General features: G+C 35.7%; 1 protein-coding gene across 1 annotated transcript in view; it reads right to left on the reverse strand.

The window, feature by feature from the left end:
- The window catches only part of LOC149786538 (uncharacterized), a 192,469-nt gene that overhangs the window by 108,974 nt on the left and 63,388 nt on the right, over positions 1 to 20,107 (reverse strand). The window contains exons 9-11 of the mRNA XM_089975945.1: positions 19,101 to 19,751; positions 17,617 to 17,723; positions 4,349 to 4,603 (exon numbers count right to left, since the gene is read on the reverse strand). Coding sequence (XP_089832071.1) covers positions 4,349 to 4,603; positions 17,617 to 17,723; positions 19,101 to 19,751 — 1,013 coding nt within the window. The remainder of the gene's footprint in view (positions 1 to 4,348; positions 4,604 to 17,616; positions 17,724 to 19,100; positions 19,752 to 20,107) is intronic.

Here is a 20,107-nt window from a genome sequence, read left to right on the forward strand (position 1 = left end):
AGGGAATAATTAACCACAACAAGGTGGTGCTCTTAGCACTGGAGGAATTAATCAACCACAACAACAAATACAACAGTGTCATGTGAAGGATACCATTATACTGGAGGCAGTATCATCTCTCCAAGCAGCAGTGATAAAAATGCAAGCCCAGTTAAGTATGTCCAACCATAAGGGATATCCTTGTACTGAGACAGTCTCATACCCTCACAACAGTGGTGTCAGCCACAGAAACCAGGTCTGGTAACACTGGGTCTGTCACCGATTTTTCTGACCATGGCGATCATCGCAGGTAAATATGTAAACTTAGCTTTACTTCTTATGCAAATGAATTTGAAGAGCAAACAACCATTCAGTCGGGTCAGTGGGGCATGAAGTTGGTGGGAAAGCTTCTGGGTCAAAATGCAAATTTTAATCAAGCCTGCGATCATAGGCTGTCCAAGAATTTGTCTATTAGCGAGTTCATACTGGTGTTCAGTCAGTACAAGGCAATTATGTGTGATGCCTTCCCATCCAGAACTCAAGAATTGGATATCTATCAAAAAGACATGATAAAAATGCATGCGCTAACAGAAGGCACCCCCGCTTTTTATGAGTATCACAAAGAATTTGCGTGAAAAGCATCCATTTACTGCAGCTCCATGAATATAAAAGTAGATTGGAGTCGAATCGACACCAAGCTCCAAACATAAGTCTTACCTGCTTACAAGGTTGTTCCATGTCAGCACTGCTCATGATTCAGACTTCTGTCACCCTGCTCCACAGACAGCAATTAGTCAACCAAGACAAGGCCCTTCAATTAAATGATGTTTACACAAAGAATGGATTCCAGCCAGGGCCCGAGATATAGATCAGTTTATGGTCAGGTCAGTGTGCATGTCGGATTAGCGATCAGCCAATCAGAGACAAGGGTCTACTGTGCTGAGGTAGGTGACAGCAGTCATTCACTTTACAAGTGATCAGCATTGAGAATGGTCTGTTTTGTTTTGTATCCGCCACCGCCCCAACCGCCGCCTGAAGTTCTGTTATATCTGGCTCACCCTTCGCCTGCAGCTTTTATGATTAATCTCCCACCAGCATACTAATTGCGCTATCTCTGGAGGTGGCAACCAGAACCCTCATACTAACGGGCTGCTCTTGCCGTATCTTCTCCTGTGGTATTCACCACTATTACATCATTGGGCATTATGTCCCCAATCCACTCAACTTAGACATAACAAGTTGTGGCGACTCTGCCTCAATACAGCAGCAATTCTGCCTTAACAGTTATGTCAGTCAGTCATACTGGCGAGTCTGCCTCAAAACATTGGCAATTCTGCCTGGACATCAGTCATACTGGCAATTCTGCCTCATAGATAGAGCACGTTGGCCATCTGGCCCTGACATCAGTCAGACTGGCGATTCCGCCTCATAGTTACTGCATGCTTCTCTACAACCTTACCACAACTAACCTCATGCAGCGGAGGGTGAAACCCAAGGAATGCCACTTGCATGTGCACTCACATGAAGATAAAAAACAATGGTTAAAGTTAAGAAAATAATCACAACTACAGTGTGACCCCGCTATAACATGGTAGTTGGGAGCCATCAAACCTGACCGTGTTATATACCGAACCGTGTTATATGCAACCAAGTCAGTTAGCTGAAGAAAATGTACCCGCCCCAAAAAAGAAATTGTGGGTAGGGGTGGGGGTAATAAATGTGGATGGTAAAATACGTGCTTCGTCAGCACAGTGACCAACTTAAATTGATGCATATTAAATGAGAAATACACCTGTGTGAAAACATTTAAGACATAATATAATAGTTTACTTTTTTTTAGAGAACCATGAATTGGTACATATATGTGAATCCTGTTTATATATAAATGTCTAATGTATAGCATGACTAGAGTATCAACACCGTGTACTCACCTGCAAACCTCATCATATACATGGAATCCACAATACAAGTGATTCCATCGAAAATATGCACACACACAGCTTTAAAATATTCAATAGTTTTGTAACAGGTCATATTGGTCTGAATTCAGTGGAAAAACATAACACAATCACGTAACGAATGACGAAACACATTTACTTTAAAGTACGTTCCAAGTCGGTAAAAGTTAGTTTGCGTTTTAAGCCCCTGTTAGTAGCGTTCATAAGCATAAACTTTTTACCTAAAAAAAAGGAAACTTTCACAGCACAGTTAACAGGTTCCAGTCACATTGGAAAATGCAAATCCATCAGATTCCATCACTTTTATTTAAGTTTGGTACTCACTTCCTTTGAAGAAAAGTTCTTTGCTGTTGTTGAAAGATTGTAGTCGACTTTCTTTGATGAAGGGTGCATGCGCTATTGAAGTCACCGCTAAAGGACAGCTTTGGAGAACCAAACGAATGCCCATTTCTTATTGTGGCAGCAACATCAAATAAATGTACTCAATGATTGAGACTGGTATTTTTTCCATTTGCTGAGTACTGGGTACATTTTCATAACAGTCAGTGCTTCAAAGGTAATCTGTTTCCTTTGAAAGTTCCGCAAACTATTTTATCTGGGTACATTTTTAAAAAGGAATTGGCCGTCATTTAGTCTATTCTAGTTACTGTCCCTCCATGCCTACTGAATAAACTAATAAATATTTTTCTTTTTTTACAATTGTGGTAGCAGCATCTGAAAATTAACAAAGGGTCAATGGACAATAGAGACACAGGTGTTCTGATGACAGGGATTATTATAGAAAACATGAGTGTTCTGAAGGATTTAATTCAGAGTGGAAAGAAGAGGAATTTTACTTACCATCCACATAAAAATGTCAGTCTTTGTAAATATATTAATTACTAGCGAGCGGCCAAAAATCTGATGAAAGATAGATTATGAGACAATGCCTCGTCTGGTTGATCTCTGTTACCAGAAATGTCAACAACAAAAAAGTGGATATTTCAGAACATACAGAACTCATGCTAGATGTCAAGATAAGCAGATTATGATATAACAATGCACAGTTTGGATGGTTTGTCGGCATGGACAAAGAATTTGTTTATGTGACAATAGACACATTTCCGTGCATTTTATATCCAGTTTGCGGCTTCCTTTCATAGGGCCACTGAATTTCTACACTCCAAACCAATGGTTGTATATAAAAGTTTAAACAGCCAACAATGTCGCCAGTAAATAAAAAAGCCACATGGTACGTTTTGCAGCCAATAAGGAAAAACAATCCAAGTTTGTGACATTGGTGAAGACCTACGCGATCCCACAATACCCTTTTATGCGTTTTTTTCTTCTTACTTTTAAGATGAAAAAAATAATTTTTTGTGTACGAGAAAAATGCATATAAAATTTCAGGAGCCAAGCCACGATCGTCTTGTATTATTCATACGTGATCTCTTCCCCAAAATGATAAGCAAGTTTTTACGTTTCTTTCGTACTTTTTAAGAATTATTTTTCTGCACAAGAAAAATTCATGTATATGAAATTTTAGGAGCCACACCACGACAGCGTTATATCTGAATTCACGTTATAACAGAGCGCGCTATATAGCAGGGTCACACTATATATAAATTAGTATTATATTTTGTTTCAAATATTTCACTGTTAAAAATAGTGTATGTTACCCAAAAAGAAGTAAAGAACTGTTTTCTAAGACAAAACTGTATGCTCCTTGTAAAAGAATTGCACTTTATGTAAAGAGTGAAAGATGCATCGAAAATCTGCATTCCAGGAATTTAGTCATGAACTTTTCAAATATAGATACAAAAGTTGTGAACAGCTGCAAAATATATAACTATATCAACCTTTTCAAACTTTACTTGCTGTAAACAATGTCAAGGATCCATCTTAAAGTTTACACCACAAATTAACAGCCATGGTGTCTTGGTGGTTTGCATGTCTGAACTTACGAAAAGAGTTTGAGTTTGAATCCTCCAAAGACAATGCATGGTGTGTCCTGGACCAATGCATCATCACAATATAACTAAATGCTTCCATATGACATACTCTGTCGTGTGCAGATGTTCCTTTAAAACCAAACTAAGCCAAATTCTTTCCTTAAGTATAATAATATAAATCTAAATATACAATGCCAATGGCATGAGTGTTCAGACATGCAGGAACAAAAAACATTTGTCATTCAACAAAACATTAACCTGATGTATTTAAATTATAAAATAGTAAAAGCTGCAGTGATACATTTTTATTGTGAAAAATTGTTAAGTAGAAAATGGGTTTCTGGATGATGTATGGTGCACTTATAATTATGTAAAAGACTTTTTTAAAAATTGCTGAAATTTATCCCTCATTTACACTGATTTTTAAATTAAAAAAGCACCAAATACAAAGTATGCTGGGAGTGGATTTATATAAATTACCTTGACACCTTTGGCCTTTAGACTCATCAGCCGTTCTTCCAAAGGAAGCCATCTTCCTGGAATACTTTCTCCCCAGTGCAGCTGCTGAGATGCAAGCTCCACAATCTTCTTTTGTAAATCCTTAATCTTAGGGTCTTCGATAGTGTTGTCCATGGAGAAATCCATATCAGCTAGGTGAAATCTTGCTGGCCTTCCCCTAAGATAGGTGGATCTAATCTGCTGGAAAATACTTTCACTCTTCTCCTGCTGAATGTCCTTTAAAATGAAAACAAAATCCCCAGACTTAAACAATCATGAGTAAAAGATGGGCTGATTCAGGGGTTAGAATAAATCAATACACTCAATGAATATTATGTATTATATATAAAGCTATCATGGTCAAATTTGAATCAAAGTTTTTCTTCATACAACTTGAGCAGGCAGACTGTTCATACAGCAACATTACTTCATGTGATAAAAGTGAATGACCAATTCAATTCTCTCTCTCTCTCATCACAAATCCATGATTGTAGTTGTAATAGAAACTGAAGATTATTTTTATTACTGGGTCAGTTTACCTGGTATGGAAAGTGTACTGTTTTAGATCAAATAATTTAAAATATTACACTTCCTTGCATTCATGAACAAAAAGATGAGAGTTGAAGTCAAAATTGTCAATGCTGATTACTAAAGCAACTTTAAAACTGCAAATTATTTACTGAAACTTTTCTCACCTTCTGGTATTATGTAACAAGCTAGGTTTACACTGAAAAATTCAGTACAAGATTTCAAGTGTGTTTAAATGTACATCAGCATTCAAATAATGGTGGTCAAGACTCTGAGGTAATGACAATACACAATGTCCAAAATGTGTACAGATGATAGCCTGTGTTCAATGACACAAATATGAATAGGTCAAAAGTTAAGTCTACTTTTGTCCCTAAGATTATAAGAAACAGACAATAAATAAGTTATATAGTTAGCTCCAGAACTTAACTTCCTTCATAAATCATGAAAAAATGAATTAAAAAAATTACAATTCCAATGACTTTTTCAACTGAAAAATGGGGATCATAATCTGTACATGCAGCTTAGTAAATCATAGCAAAACGTCCATTTCCAAGACACTAACATAAACCACAGCATATTTAGGATGATAATATGTTAATTTAATGTTTATCTTTATTATAACTGTGAAAGAATGCTCAGATGATGGAAATTTGAGTTTTTGTAACTTTGCACAATGATTTAGTCAGGTAACGAGAAACAAATAATCCATGTCTTTGACACTGGAAAACACAACAATTATATACAGTCAGATATGTAAGAATATCACATTATATAACAGCAACAAACATCACTATGTTGCTACATTAACATGTACAGTAATCTATTAACAAAACTTTCTGGATATAAAACTACAGATATGTAAGTCAAATGGAGGTAAGAATTAAATAAAGTTTTCTTTATTGTATATTTTATTATTTTCTAAGAAAGGTCAGGTTTGTGGTTTTGTGAGTTTAATGCCATTTTTTAGCACGCGATAAGCTATACATAGCAGCCAGTATATCTGGTGGAGGAAGAATCATGAGAAGAACCACTGACCCACAGGAAGCTGCTTCCAAGATTTCTCACATACCAACAGTGGCAAAGCTGAGACTCAAACCCACCTGACAACCCAGAGCCCCTTAAGAAAGGTCAAAAAGAGGAAAACCTTTCTTCCATTTTTATTATATCTTGAATTCAGTTACAAGTGAAGACTCTGGGCTTTAAAATGTATTAAAACAACACTAACAAAACAAAGATTTAAATCCAATCAAAGACCAGAGAGACTTAATTTACTAAAAACAGGGCAGATTTCATCTAGGTTAAGTACACAATCAATCATCAAATAGTACTTCAGTTCAAACACACACCAATAATAAGCATTAACAACAATAAAACAAATGGACATCAGAGCAGATAACTCACATGTTATCACTCTATGATCTTAAAACAAGTAACTGAAAAGAGAAAAAGCTACAAGTTTTGAAAAATTCAACAGATAATTTATTTACCTAGAATACAAAGTTAAAATTAAAAATGAACTTACAGTGTTGTGAATTATATCCCAAATAGTCACAAAAGTTCTATCACAAGTCCAAAACTATAGAGTACTCCAGTGGTGTTTCAAACGAATTCTAAATTTAAAAGTACTGATGTACCAATAGCCTGGAATAGTGCTGATATACAAACAGTCTTGATGTATCAATTATATAATCCAAAATGCCCTTGAATGAATCCACAATAATCCCAAAATTTAGTCCAAAATGTATTAATGAGCACATTGTATTTTCAATGAATAATTTAAATAAATAAATCCTCTCAAATTAAAACTAAAATTTATTTCTCTGAAGAATGATATTAAAATAGGAATGAAGAATTTCTGTTACTTCCCCATCATATGAAAAAGTTAATTTCTTGAACATTCTAAGTCATAAACAATATCAGGTCTATTATTAAAAATTTAGTAAAGAACAAGGCAAACAGCAGGTACACAAGGAATTCCTGATGCAATTCCAATGTCCTCAAACTCAAGTAAAGATGTTTATCAACAAATAATATTAATAATAATAATAGTAATCTTAATGTATAATCTACATTCACAGATAAAATAATTAGCCATGTAATATGCTGTTTATAAAAATATATTATTCATATAGGCCCAACTCCTAATGTCAATTTAGGACAGAGGTCAATAACACAATACAATTAAATGTACATAGCATATAATCATGGACAAAAGCCAACACATAATACAAATTAAATATACATATCAATATCAAGTCAGTGATACTGTACTCCCTGAAGTGAAAAAAAATATAAATACAAAATCATATTTGTGCCTGGATGATATGAAACAAGTTCTCATTAACATAATGTACAACTTTTTCTCACATCCAATCTCAGTATTATCAAGGTGTAATAGAAACCCAAGATAGCATAGTCCTGGCAGTTACTGCATGAACATGCAAGGGCAAATATTGTTCCTGAAAATAGGCTTTACTAAGATCTTATATCTTTAATTTCAACTATACCATTTTGTATTAATTTGTACAGTAGGATATGTTTTTTTTAAATATCATAAAGTCATTCTACATCAATGATCAATGTAGGTTGACACACACACATTTTGAAGATAAATGCTCAAGTGTAACCTAATAATCTAGCACAACAGAAGCCATCAACACAGTTTGTTTTGTTTTTTATTGTGTTGCGAAAGCAATCAATGTACTTGGGGATATTAAATCATACTGTATAACCACTGATTATTCCATTATTTGGTTCTCATAAAGAAAAATTAGTGACAAACATAATAACTGGTGAAATAATCAATACATTGAGTATCAAACGTTTGCATTTATCTAAGAGAAAGTTTGATATGAAAGGGCAGACGGCCTTTTAGACCAAGATTGTGCAGGTCATTTAGTAAACTTTACTTCCATGTCGTGTCATAGGCCTTTTCTAAATCAAAGAAAACCATTACTAAATGTTCCTTCTCGACAAATGCAGTGCAAATAAATGTTTCCAGTCTAACCAGATGATCATTGGTGTTACGGCCATATCGAAAGCCACTTTGGAAAGAGATACTAAACTGTTAGTTTCCAAGTACCACACAAGCTGAGAACTGATCATTTGTTCCATTATTCTGCACACACCACTCGTTAATGCAATCGGTCGATAGTTGGTAGGATCTGCGCTGTCTTTACCTAGCTTGGGAACCAGTACCACTGTTGCTTCTTTCCACACTTTTGATATAAATAGTACCAGTAATCCATAAATCACTGAAGATTTTCAAAAGAGATGTTAATGATGATTCTGGAAGGTGTTTCAAAAACTGGTAATGTATTTCCTCAGACCCACTGATGTATCATGGGCCTTGTCTAAAGCCTCCATAAGCTCCAATAGTGAGAAAAGTTGGTTATAACTTTTCGAGGTGTTGGATGTGAATTTTAAACATGACTTTTCTTTTTGATTTTTTAATCTTCAGAAGGCTTCTGAATAATTAGATGATGAGGAATGTTTCGAGAAATTGTTAGCAAGAATAATTGCTATCTCAGGTTCTGACCTACAATTGTTAATGCTGTGTTTCAGATGTCAGAGAGAATTGTGTTTTCTCTTTCCATTTATTTTTCCAGATACTGTCCCAAACTTTCTTAATAGAGGAACAATAGTTTTAAGAAGAAACATATTTCTTCTATGATTCTCGTTTACTTTCTTTGATCATGCAGCGAGGTTTGGCCTGGAGAACACGGCATTTACTTAAATTTTTGGCCGTTGCATGCTTGTTATATTTTTTAAATGCTTCTTGGCATTGTCTAATGGCTTCCTTACATTCCTTTCTCTCTTTCTCTCAGACAGAGAATTCACGGTACGAGTGGGGTCCACCCTCTCTGATATGTACGAGCAAGAAATGGATGTGCCCAAGGTCAATATTTTATCTGCGACACTTTTCAACATCAAAATCAATAGCATCACCAAGTGTTTGGCTCCTGATGTGGATTGCTTGTTATACGTTGATGATTTTTGTAATATGTTATCATTCAAAGTACATGCATACAACTGAGAAACAACTACAACAAAATATCAACAAGATTCAAAACTGGGTCAGTACTAACAGTTTCAAATTCTCTAAATCTAAAACAGTATGTATGCATTTCAGTCAGTTTCAAAGACATCATGATGAACCTAATCTGATGCTGGATGGAGCACTTATTCAAGTTGTTGAGCAAACAAAGTTTTTAGGTATTAATTTTGACAGAAAAGTCCTTCTCAATTTATATAGAACGTTTATTTGCTCCAAACTGGACTATGGTTGCGTTGTTTATGGTTCATCTAGGAAGTCATATTTGAAGATGCTTGACCCAATTCATCATCAAGAAATAAAACTCACTCTAGGAGCATTTAAGACGTCCCTGTGTAAAAGCCTTCTCGCTGAAGCGAATGAACCACCTTTATCGCATTGTAGAAAAATGCTTTCAGCACAGTATGCCCTCAAATTAAGATCAAACCCTCTGAACCCTGATTTTCCAGCTGCTTTTCAACTCAAATACAATACCTTATATGAAAATAAACCAAATGCCATACCTTCCTTTGACATTACAATATCATCCAGTCTTAAAAGTACAAACATTGATCTTTCTAAAATTCAGAAAACATCCATCTCCAAAACACCTCCCTGGCTACCAAAGCAACCAAAAGTACTTTTTAAACTACATGATGGCAAAAATACGAGACAAACCCTTCCATGTTCCACAACTCTTATCATGAACTCCTCATCAACCTTAAAAACTACACAAGAATCTATACTGATGGATCAAAGAAAGAGGAAAAGGCTGCTGCAGCCTTTATTAGTGGAAAACACACAACAAAAGTTCACTTGCAAAATGGTACATCAATTCTTTCAGCCAAAATCAGAGCAATAGACCTTGCTCTGCAGTATATCGAATACAAACATATTTTAAATAGCATCATCTTCTCAACTCACTATCAGGACTTCTGTCACCACACAATAGAAAATTGGAGAACCATTATTAACCAATATTCTCATCAAAAGTACCAAACTGAGTACCTCCCATAATATAATATACTGTTGGTTACCCAGATATATTGGCATTAAAGGTAATGAAAAATTAGATCATGCTGCTAAAGTGGCCTTATCCCTTTGAACCATCTGATTTTAAAATACCGTATACTGATTTTAAACCTAGTATTAAAGAGTCTTTATGTCAAAAATAGCAGGCATCATGGAATGATGCAGTGAATAACAAACTTTATGCCATCAAGCCAACCCTAGGAGAATGCACTCCTTCCTACAGAACCATCCGTAGGGAAGAGGTAGTCATTAGAAGAATTTGAATTGGTCATACTTATATAACCCACTCCCACATAACAAAAGGCAAAGACCCACCAGAGTGCATTTCTTGCAATGAACCATTCACTGTTAAGCACTTTATGATGGAGTGTTTTGACCTTCAACATACACATGATCAGTACTACAATGTGCATGACATGAAGGAACTATTTGATACAATAAACATGACTTGTATTATAGAATTCCTGAAAGAAGTAAACGTTAAAACAATAACTTTTATGCCATCACCTTGAGCATTTTTATGTATTTACCGCCCCATATTTTCAATACCTTTTCATCTAACTTCATTAACATACACTATTTACATTCCCCGTTACGGGGAAACTTTATTTATTACCATCTTATCGTTTTACTTTCAACTATTTGGTTTTACATCCCTGATCGATACGAAACCTTTTACCACTTTTAAATGATCCTACATATAACCTTTTGTATGGTGCTAAATAGTCTACAGTCCTGGCGCGGCAAAAATATAATTAATCAATCAATCGTTTATCTGTCTATTGTCTTCCATTCCTTGTATTAGTCAGATTAGTTTTTTTCAAATGGACAAAGATATACCGCTGAACTAATTAAAAAGAAATAAATGGACCTATTGTTATTAATATTTATACCTACAGCAGTCAATCATTCAGCACCCTGTCTGTAGAACTACCCTGTATCACAATGATACCTCTTTTAAAATTTACAAAAGTTATAATTACTTCATCCAAACTTTCAAAGCCTACTTGAACTGGGACAAACATGTACCCACTACTTTTTTCTTTTTCTGTTCATTTTCTTATTGCATACATGTACTATGCATCATAAACATCAAGAAATTAGATTAATCTGTTCTGAAGCATTTCTATATTATTAACTGTTTTGAGCACTTGACATTAAAAACGTTTTTTTCTCTCATTCTATATCATTTTACACGCTTTGGTAACAGTATAAGATTTCCCTGACTGCCAAGCTTTTCTTCAATTATTGGCCTCATTGCTCAACAGGAAGTCAAAATCATGTGAAAAACTCTCAAGTAGCAAGGAAAAGTAATACACTATTAGACATAATGCCATGGAGGAAAAAGACCTCATGCTCTAAAGTCAAGTGTGTGTGTGTGTGTGTGTGTGTCTAATTTGCACACTTTATCCACGTGACCACAGTAGCTGTAGTGTAAAGTAATGTACCAAAGATCACTGCCTTGATTTCTGTAAATATCTGCCAAAGAAAAGTCTTTATCTGGTAGAGACCATTTAATTTTCTCAAGGGGAGCGGTTAAATGATTGAAACCAATTGCCTTGTTCAGATTTGTAGTTTAAAAAAGATACTATTTTATTCCTTATTTTTCTTGAAGAAATATTTTTTTTGTGAAGGGAATAAAATATTGAAGTTGGAAAGAACATTCTAGCCCAATAAATAGAATGGTCAGCCCTTTACAGTACACATGCTTCACATTTCAGTGTAAATTCAGTGTTTTCTGTTTGTTTGGTTCTTTTGTTTCAACAGAATTGGTTGTCAGGTTGGAATTTAATTGTCATTATGTCAGAGCATTACTTTTCCTTTGGAACAATATAATAAATTTATGGTGTTCAAATGAAGCTCAACAAGGTGTTTCCTTTGGAACAATATAATAAATTTATGGTGTTCAAATGAAGCTCAACAAGGTGTGCCTCTCATCAAGTCAGAATTGCAAGTTTGTTCAGATTTCTTTGAATAAGGTAAAAGCCTGAAATTCTTGCAGAAATCAATGAATCCTTTCTAAACGATATATACATAATTTATTTATTGTATTATTATGATTGAAATAAAGATGACCAATTCTTCAAATGGTATTTGGTTGTAAATCACTCTTCATGTCTCAGCCTTTCGAAGGGTGGTCTTCCTTCATTCACTGTTAAAATGTTAATAAGTAACGTCAACCAACCCCTCCATAGTCAAGTTGCCATTGGCATGCCTGCAAAGGTATGGTCGTGATTTGTGGATACTTGAGAGAAAGTGGAGGATTAAGTCCTCCAATGCAAAGTGTAGGATTTCAAAACATTGAGTACTGTACTCCATCAATGACAAGCTTTTCAAGATGACTCTTATGGTAGCAATATTGCACACCAGATCAACACTATTTTCATTTAGAACCAAGCAGATGTCATAAGAAGACTTTCAGTGAAAACCCCATAGTCATATGATCATCCATTCAGGAGGAGTAGCAATAACACATGTTCAAGACGGCCGCTCTAGTGGTCATATAGGACAACATCTCAGCACCAATTTTATATTGGACCAATTGGACATCATAGTAAGTCTTTCTGTCAAAACCCCATGCTGATATGACCATCGATGTAGAAGGAATAGTGAAAACAAAATTTTCAAGATTGCCATCATGGCAGCCATATTCAACATTAGGTTGAATCCAGATTCATTAAGAACTAACCATACATCATCAGAAATGTCTTAGTAACTTCCTATGTTGATAAGACCATCCATTCAAGAGGACCAGTGATAACACATTTTTTCCTTCAAATTGGTCACTATGGTGGCATTAATGGTTGTCTGAGCAGCAGCATTTTCACTTAGGCCCAGTAAGCAAATATAATGCTTGTGTGTATATATTTCCATGCAATCCTACAGCAATAACAAACTTGTGCTATTTGATGGAGGACAACAGATGACAAAATACCATTACATAAGATCTTTGGTCTATGATCAGTACAGCTTAAAACAAGGCAGGAAACAACAGATTCAGACCATGATGATGAGGAAGTTTCAGTGCAGCATATTCTTATGGTGGAATAACAAAGAAAGATCGATAGGCTGGTCTGCATGTCAGGGGCATGGAAGAAAGGACATAAATATACATTAATAATGATTCGATCTATCCAATCTTGCAAAAGAGAACCACCATTCATTGGGTCCATTATGTGACAGTGCCTCGTCCAGTTGATCTCCGCTACCAGAAATGTCAACAACAAACAAATGCAGACATCTCAACACATACAGTACTCAGATCAAATGTCAGAATAATCAGATTATGATATGACAATGTACTGTTAAGCTGGTTTGTCAATATGAACAAAGAATGCGTTTATCTAACAACAGATACATTTCAGTCCATTTTTATATCAAGTTTGTGGCTTCCTTTCATGCTTCCTCTAAATTTCTTCATTCCAACATATGGTTGTATATGCAAGTTTAAACAGCCAACAATGTTGCAAAATAAAATTGCCAGATGGTATATTTTGTCACCAGTAAGGAAAGAAAATAGCAATTTATGACACTGACAAGTCACAGCGTGATCCCTAAATAAACTTTTTTACACATTACTTTTCATACTTTTGGGGAAAAAATACATGTATACAAAACTGCAGGAACCAGACATGATCATCTTATATTAGAATTCATACATTTTCTCTTCCACAAAATGATGATAAATTTTTTACATTTTACTTTTTAAACTCTAAAGAAGTAAAAAAATGTTGTGTATGAGAAATTTTGGGAGCCACACTAAAATCATGCTATATATGAATTCATGTTATAACAGAATGTGCAATAGCGAGGTCACATGGTAAGTGTTCTATATTCCTCCCTCTCCTATTGATATATTTACAGCCCAAAAGTGTATGGTGGCTGTTCAAGTCCCCAAGCAAAAGAAAAAGTGCTGTCAACTGTTCAGTAAAATGGTAAATGACTGGAGTACGTGGAGGGAGGAATAGTGAAGAAAGATAAAGTGTTTTGTATAGAGATATGTGCAGGCATTAGCCTGTAGAGCAGTACTGAGATCAGTTTGACTGCGAGGAGTTTTATCAATTTTTTTTTATGACTGACACTACTTCAACAGTCTTATTAGTGCTTCTTGAAAAGCTGCAGCTGTATGTATTAAAGTTTCTAAAATGAAATGTCGTTTTCCTTTGTAAACATCTCCTGAAGGCAGACAGATGCTGCATCATGTTCTTTAAGCAGAAGACCAATTTCAGCAAAATCCTTGGTAATTCCACTGCGGGAGTACAGACATCTGTGAGCTTTACCTGGTACAATATCAGGCAGTTCTCTAGTTTCCATACCGTCCAGACTCCCAAATTTGTTATGCAGTTTGAATGGACTATCAGATCCTTTTGGAAGTCAAGCAGTTTCATTAATCCTCTTCTTGTTTGATCAGCAGCATGCATTATCACTGGCACAAGTAGGCTGCTGCTCTTTCAGAGGGCTGAATTTCACTGGTTTCTTGGCAAGAGAGTTCAAAATCTTCTTTGGCATAATGATTCTATGACCACAAGGTCCAGAGGTCTGCAGCTGTTTTTGTGGGCTGAACTTGGGTACTTTGTTGTTTGTGGCATTAGATTATATAATAGCTACACTGTCACACTGCTTCTTTGATATACCTACTTTACTGCTGGTTGAGTGGCTGTTAGCATGGGTTTTGGTTGCATAAGGATTGTAAATTTGGCTTCACAATTGGGCACTGCAGTATCTGTCAATACTGACTGCATTTGTGGAAGGTTTCTTTCTCACTTTAGCTGCAATTGTATTAAGATTTTCCAGCTGTGTTAAGTAGAGCTTATCTTCCAAAACATTTTCTGGAAAGCTTGTGTCTTTCCCAGTTAAACTCAATGGATCTTCTTTTCTTTTTCTACTCAGGGAAGTTTTAAGGGTATGAGAAATGTTCTCCTGGTACTTTGCACCATAGATTTTCTCTGACAGGATGATCCATCTTGATCCTCCTGCCCACATCTGGGACAGATTGGTTTCCTTTTCCAGGAATCTTTGCAGTGTTCATATTTCTGGGAATTATAATACCAAAAGGGATGTTCAAGAACCGGAGTTTGACAGATGTAGCAAAGTAGCACAGCTGTTGTTGTTGTAGGGTTTAATGCCATTTTGCAGTACAAAATAGGCAATACATAGTTGCCAGTATAAATGGTGGAGGAAGAACCTTGGAAAACCCTGGAAAGAACCACTGACCCACGAGAAGCTACTGGCAAGCTTTCTCATATACCTACATTAGCTGAACCCAAGACTCAAACCCACACAGAGATGAGATGGTATTGATCCGTAACGGTGAGTGCTTTAGACCAGTCTGCAATTCCTGGCCCCTAGCACAGCTGAATAACAGTATGGATGACACTGGATGACACTTCATGGAGTGATGAATTTAAAGACTTGTGTGGAAAAACTTTAAGAGGTATCTCCACATCATGCTTTGTGTGAAGTAGATATCAGGATGGACTTAACAGCAACACTCTGCAAGTAGCTGGCCTAAACTGACCTTTTAACACTTCTTGGCTCTCCAGCCAAGACCTGATGCACTCTAACACAAATGGTGGCAGCTTGGCTAGTTTCTGACTCTCATCACTGGGTTCAATAATAAGACATCATGGCTAATATCCATTACTTGGGCAAGTTTCCTCAGCTGAGTCACCAGTTGAATTATTCATGGTTCGTTTGAGACAATATCCCATAATACTGTCTGTTTTGCTTAGTTTTCCAATACTGGCATAATAAAACCTAAGTCACCTTTCCACCAGACCCCAACAAGGGGACATATTTATGTCAACTGGATGCTTTACTCATATCAGGATTTCATATGATGATACACTCGAGCAAAGTAGAACCTTATTCAATTGACCCTGCCACTGCCCTCAGTGGCTGTCCTCTGTAAGGTTTTGTCAACAACATCAAGTTGATCAGTCACAAAGGTCACTATTAAACTCTAAGCTATATGCTTTAAATGAATATCATTAAAATAGCCCCCAAAGCTTGGTGTGCCCAGACAAATAATCACACCAGGTCCTTCTGATAATCCATCTAGCTGCAGTTGAGACCAAAAGTAGTGGGTTGCATCAGAGAGGAACCCTTAGGCCTGTCCTCTACTCAACCACCAGGATCCTCTCTTCCAATAACATGGGATGCAACCCACTGCAAACAGGGTTGCCTCAAGTCAGTTACCTCTTATTATAATAATAATAATAATAATAATAATATTAATAATAATAATAATAATGCTTTATTTATAGAGGGTGACTCATTAGTCAAGGACATGCATAAGGACATATCAAACCTATTCTACAATCCCAAATCAACAAGAAGATGAAAAAGAGAAAATTGTTGTCAGGTGATACTAAAATATTTTTTTTAAATTCAATGTGATTATAAATTACAATAATGGAGTAAAGACAGGAGTTATGAAAACACCATTCTACCCTGCACCTCAGTGCTATTACATTCAGGTAGAAAATGTAACTCAAAATAGCAAAGCGATTAATGTGGTGACCAAAACCAGACTGTGCCTCACTGGTCAGTTTCAAATATGTCAGTTATTTCTTAACTATCTGTATAGCAAATTACCACTTCAAGTGGATACTGATAATGAAAAATAGCCAATACTGGTTATATTAAAACTTAAACTTCATTCTCACATGGATGTACAAAATGTGACAAATGACCCAGACAGTAGTAGCAAAAGGGCAACTGTAAAGCTTCATGAGGCTTCTTTTCAATATTTCCTTTGTAGTATTATTTGTGTCTGCGCTAAATGAATCCAAATATGATCCACTGTATTGTAATTCTTCATAAATCAACTAAGACTAAGAAATGCAGAAAAGAAACACAAGAGAACAGGAAAAGCAAGAAATAAATATGCAAATTCCACTCAAAGAAAAGGAACAGAGGCAATTTCCTGTAAACTAAAGTCACCAGACAGGTTTTCCCAGAAGGGATTATTGCACTTCTAAGTTCACGGAATTTGTCAACACCCCAGTACAAGTCCAATTTTCAGAGTATGGGAAATGCAGTCTTCTTCTATCTAGTCCCAAAAAGCAGCCAATGTGGGTATATAAGAAAGCTTGCCAGTAGCTTCTCGTGGGTCGGTGGTTCTTTCCGGTGTTTTCCCTGGTTCTTCCTCCACCATTAATACATGCTGCCATGTATAGCCTATCGTGTGCTAAAAACTGGCGTTAAACCCCACAACAACAACAACAATAAATAGTCCCAAAAGAGTGACCCCTCACTATGATCATTGTTGCTTGACCAATCCTGGACATCAGATACAAATCGCCATGTAACAGGTACCTGGACAAGCCAGTGAACATAGGACATCACGTGCCATGCACTCATCACCAGTTGCCAAGATAAGCAACATATGCTGGTAAATGGGCACCAGGTTTTGATATTAATTATAACAAGAAAACACATTTCCAAATAAAGCACATTTTCAATAGTACGCATTCAATTGGACCCTCATGTGCACTTTACGTTCTTATATAGAACCATTTTTATCAATCAAGATGTCTGAGACAGCATGATTCAAATTCTATTTTAAATATGTATTTTTTGTTCCCACCAATGATTCAGAAAGTGTAATACTTTGTCATTCCAGAACATTTACTCTCTAATGACAATTTACCTGCTTAATCTTATCCATGTGTGTTCCCACCAGAATTACAGGAGGACTGCCTAATTTAAGAGGATCTTCACAAGAATGTATGGAATTCAGCCAAAGCTCTACCATGTCTGAAAGGAACAGAAAACTTCATGTGACATGATGGTTTCAGTACAAGATAAGCAAATACAAAGAGATGATCATGATCATAATCAGATACCATATGCACACATGAGTCCAAGTACAAAAAATTTACAGGTCTCAGATCTGCCATCGCATATGCACCAGCAGATCTGGGTCTGTCCAGTTTGTTTGGAGTAATCAGTAGAACAAACAACATAGACCCTGATCTGAAGATGCATTATGCTATGGCAGATCAGGATCTTTGTTGTTTGCAATCTGACTCAACTTATAAGTGAGTATAGATAGTAATTTATTCACTGCAAGTGAAAAGTGTGCAGGTAAAATTGAATACTGAATTAAGTACTTCGTATTAATATAGAATTTGATCCTACATTCAATACAACCCAGCTCAGTGCAGGGATTTCACCATAAGAATCTCAAAGCCCACCCAGACACACAAATGATACAAAAATCATAGCAATCTTGGGTTACTCCTAGTAACATTCCATCTATTAGAATTTATAATAATAAGCATACCTTTTCATTTAAAATGTATGCATCATAGCAGTAGTGGTGTTTAGTTCAAAAGTGGAAGGAATGAGTAATGTGTGTGTGTGTGTGTGTGTGTGTGTGTATGATGGCTCTTATCACAATGTTATTAAAGGATAACAGTGTCAGCTATTGTTTTATCTATTATATGACTGATTATAGAAACTCTGAATTGACATTCAGTTAAATCTGGGTTTTTTATAATAAATGTAAATTCTTAACCTCAGTAATGAAAATGTGAATTAAATAATTCAGTAAACTGGTGTCTAGCCAATTACCATAGGAATAAGGTGTATCCCTCATACTCTTCCTTAAGTAAATTAGGTCTTCAACTGCTTGCAAATTCTAAAATTATATCCAGTATGATGTACAAAGTAAATACAATTATGTTAAATAAATTGATAGATGAAATATAGGACCAGTTATTAATTTAAACAAACTACTAACATTACAACTAGTACACCTGATTCCCCCAATTCTTCCATTAAATAAACTTGTTTTGAGTGTAAATTACTGCATCATTTGCTGCAAAAAACATAATATATAACAAGAATATTCTCTTGATGAAATTATTCTTATTCTGATTATTATTAAATTCATGACCTTAGTAGCTACCACTTCAGGTTCTCTTTCATTTCATACTGTCATTTGCACTGACATAATAAACATTAATTATACTTCTCCTATGCAAATTTAGTTATTCAGTGTGTGTGTGCATATTTCCACTTGTCTAGTGAGCTAGTTCCCATGTCTTTCAATCACACTGCCTACTACTTCATCTATCCATTTATTATGGAGATAAGTAACACAGCCATGTAGATAAGAATAAAACTTACCATGAACTTGACGTTCTTTTATCCCCTCAATATCAAAGAAACACTCATCACCCTTCACCAGATCTGTGGCCTGTTGAGTGAGGTCTATAACCAACAGGTAAATTGCCCGTTGTGTCAGAAAAGTTTGGTGTGTAGTGTAGTACACATACTGACCGGCAAAATCCCACATTGCCAATGGTGAATATTCATCTCTACTTTTTACTAGTTTGTCAGCATTTTCATTTAGAAACTGAATTATATTCTTTACTGTAGCTTCATTGTTACTCATATCAGCATTTCTTATACTTTCTTCCAGCATTTGACTGAGATCCTCATTTGAGATATTACTGAAGCTATCCTTTTTATCACCTCGTATGACTTTGCTGCTTGCCCTTAAACTTTTGTCATCCTCATCACTATTTTGATCTTCATAAGATAAATCTGATTGATCAAATGAAGAAGAATCTGATTCAGTAGAGGAAGATCTGGCTCTCTTTTGACCTCTTCCAAAATGTACTGGTTCCACAAGCTGAATATCCTTTACATCAAAAGTTGTATTTGTCTGATGCATGGTCTTGCTGTATCCTGCCTGCTCATCACCAATGTCATGTCCTTGGCCTTGATCACTTAGAAGCTTGCAATAAAGTTGTGCTTTATCAGCTTGTTCTGCATCTGGCAAAACAAATGGGAGAGTGGATTTTGATCACTATGGCATTAGGAAACAATCTCAAAGACTTTGATTTGACCACATAAAGCATTTTCATATAAGCAAAAACCAAAAAGAACTCAGGAAGCCATTAAAAGATTTTCCTGCATTAGTATGTTGTCTTTTGGGGGAGGTAAAACTAATCTTAATTATGCAATGCTTACCCTTACCTGAAAAAAGCACTGTTCAACTGATGTGTGTACACCCTCCCTTTGTGCGAAAAATTGTCAGTATAAAGCAATTCCTCATGCAACTCGCCTTGTCCTTGGTATGCCATGTGGAAAACAATCACAGACAGTTTATCAAAAATTGTGTGCATTTA

This window comes from Sinohyriopsis cumingii, chromosome 12, assembly GCF_028554795.1.
Source record: "Sinohyriopsis cumingii isolate HCF-2022 chromosome 12, ASM2855479v2, whole genome shotgun sequence".
NCBI classification, from domain to species: Eukaryota; Metazoa; Mollusca; class Bivalvia; order Unionida; family Unionidae; genus Sinohyriopsis; species Sinohyriopsis cumingii.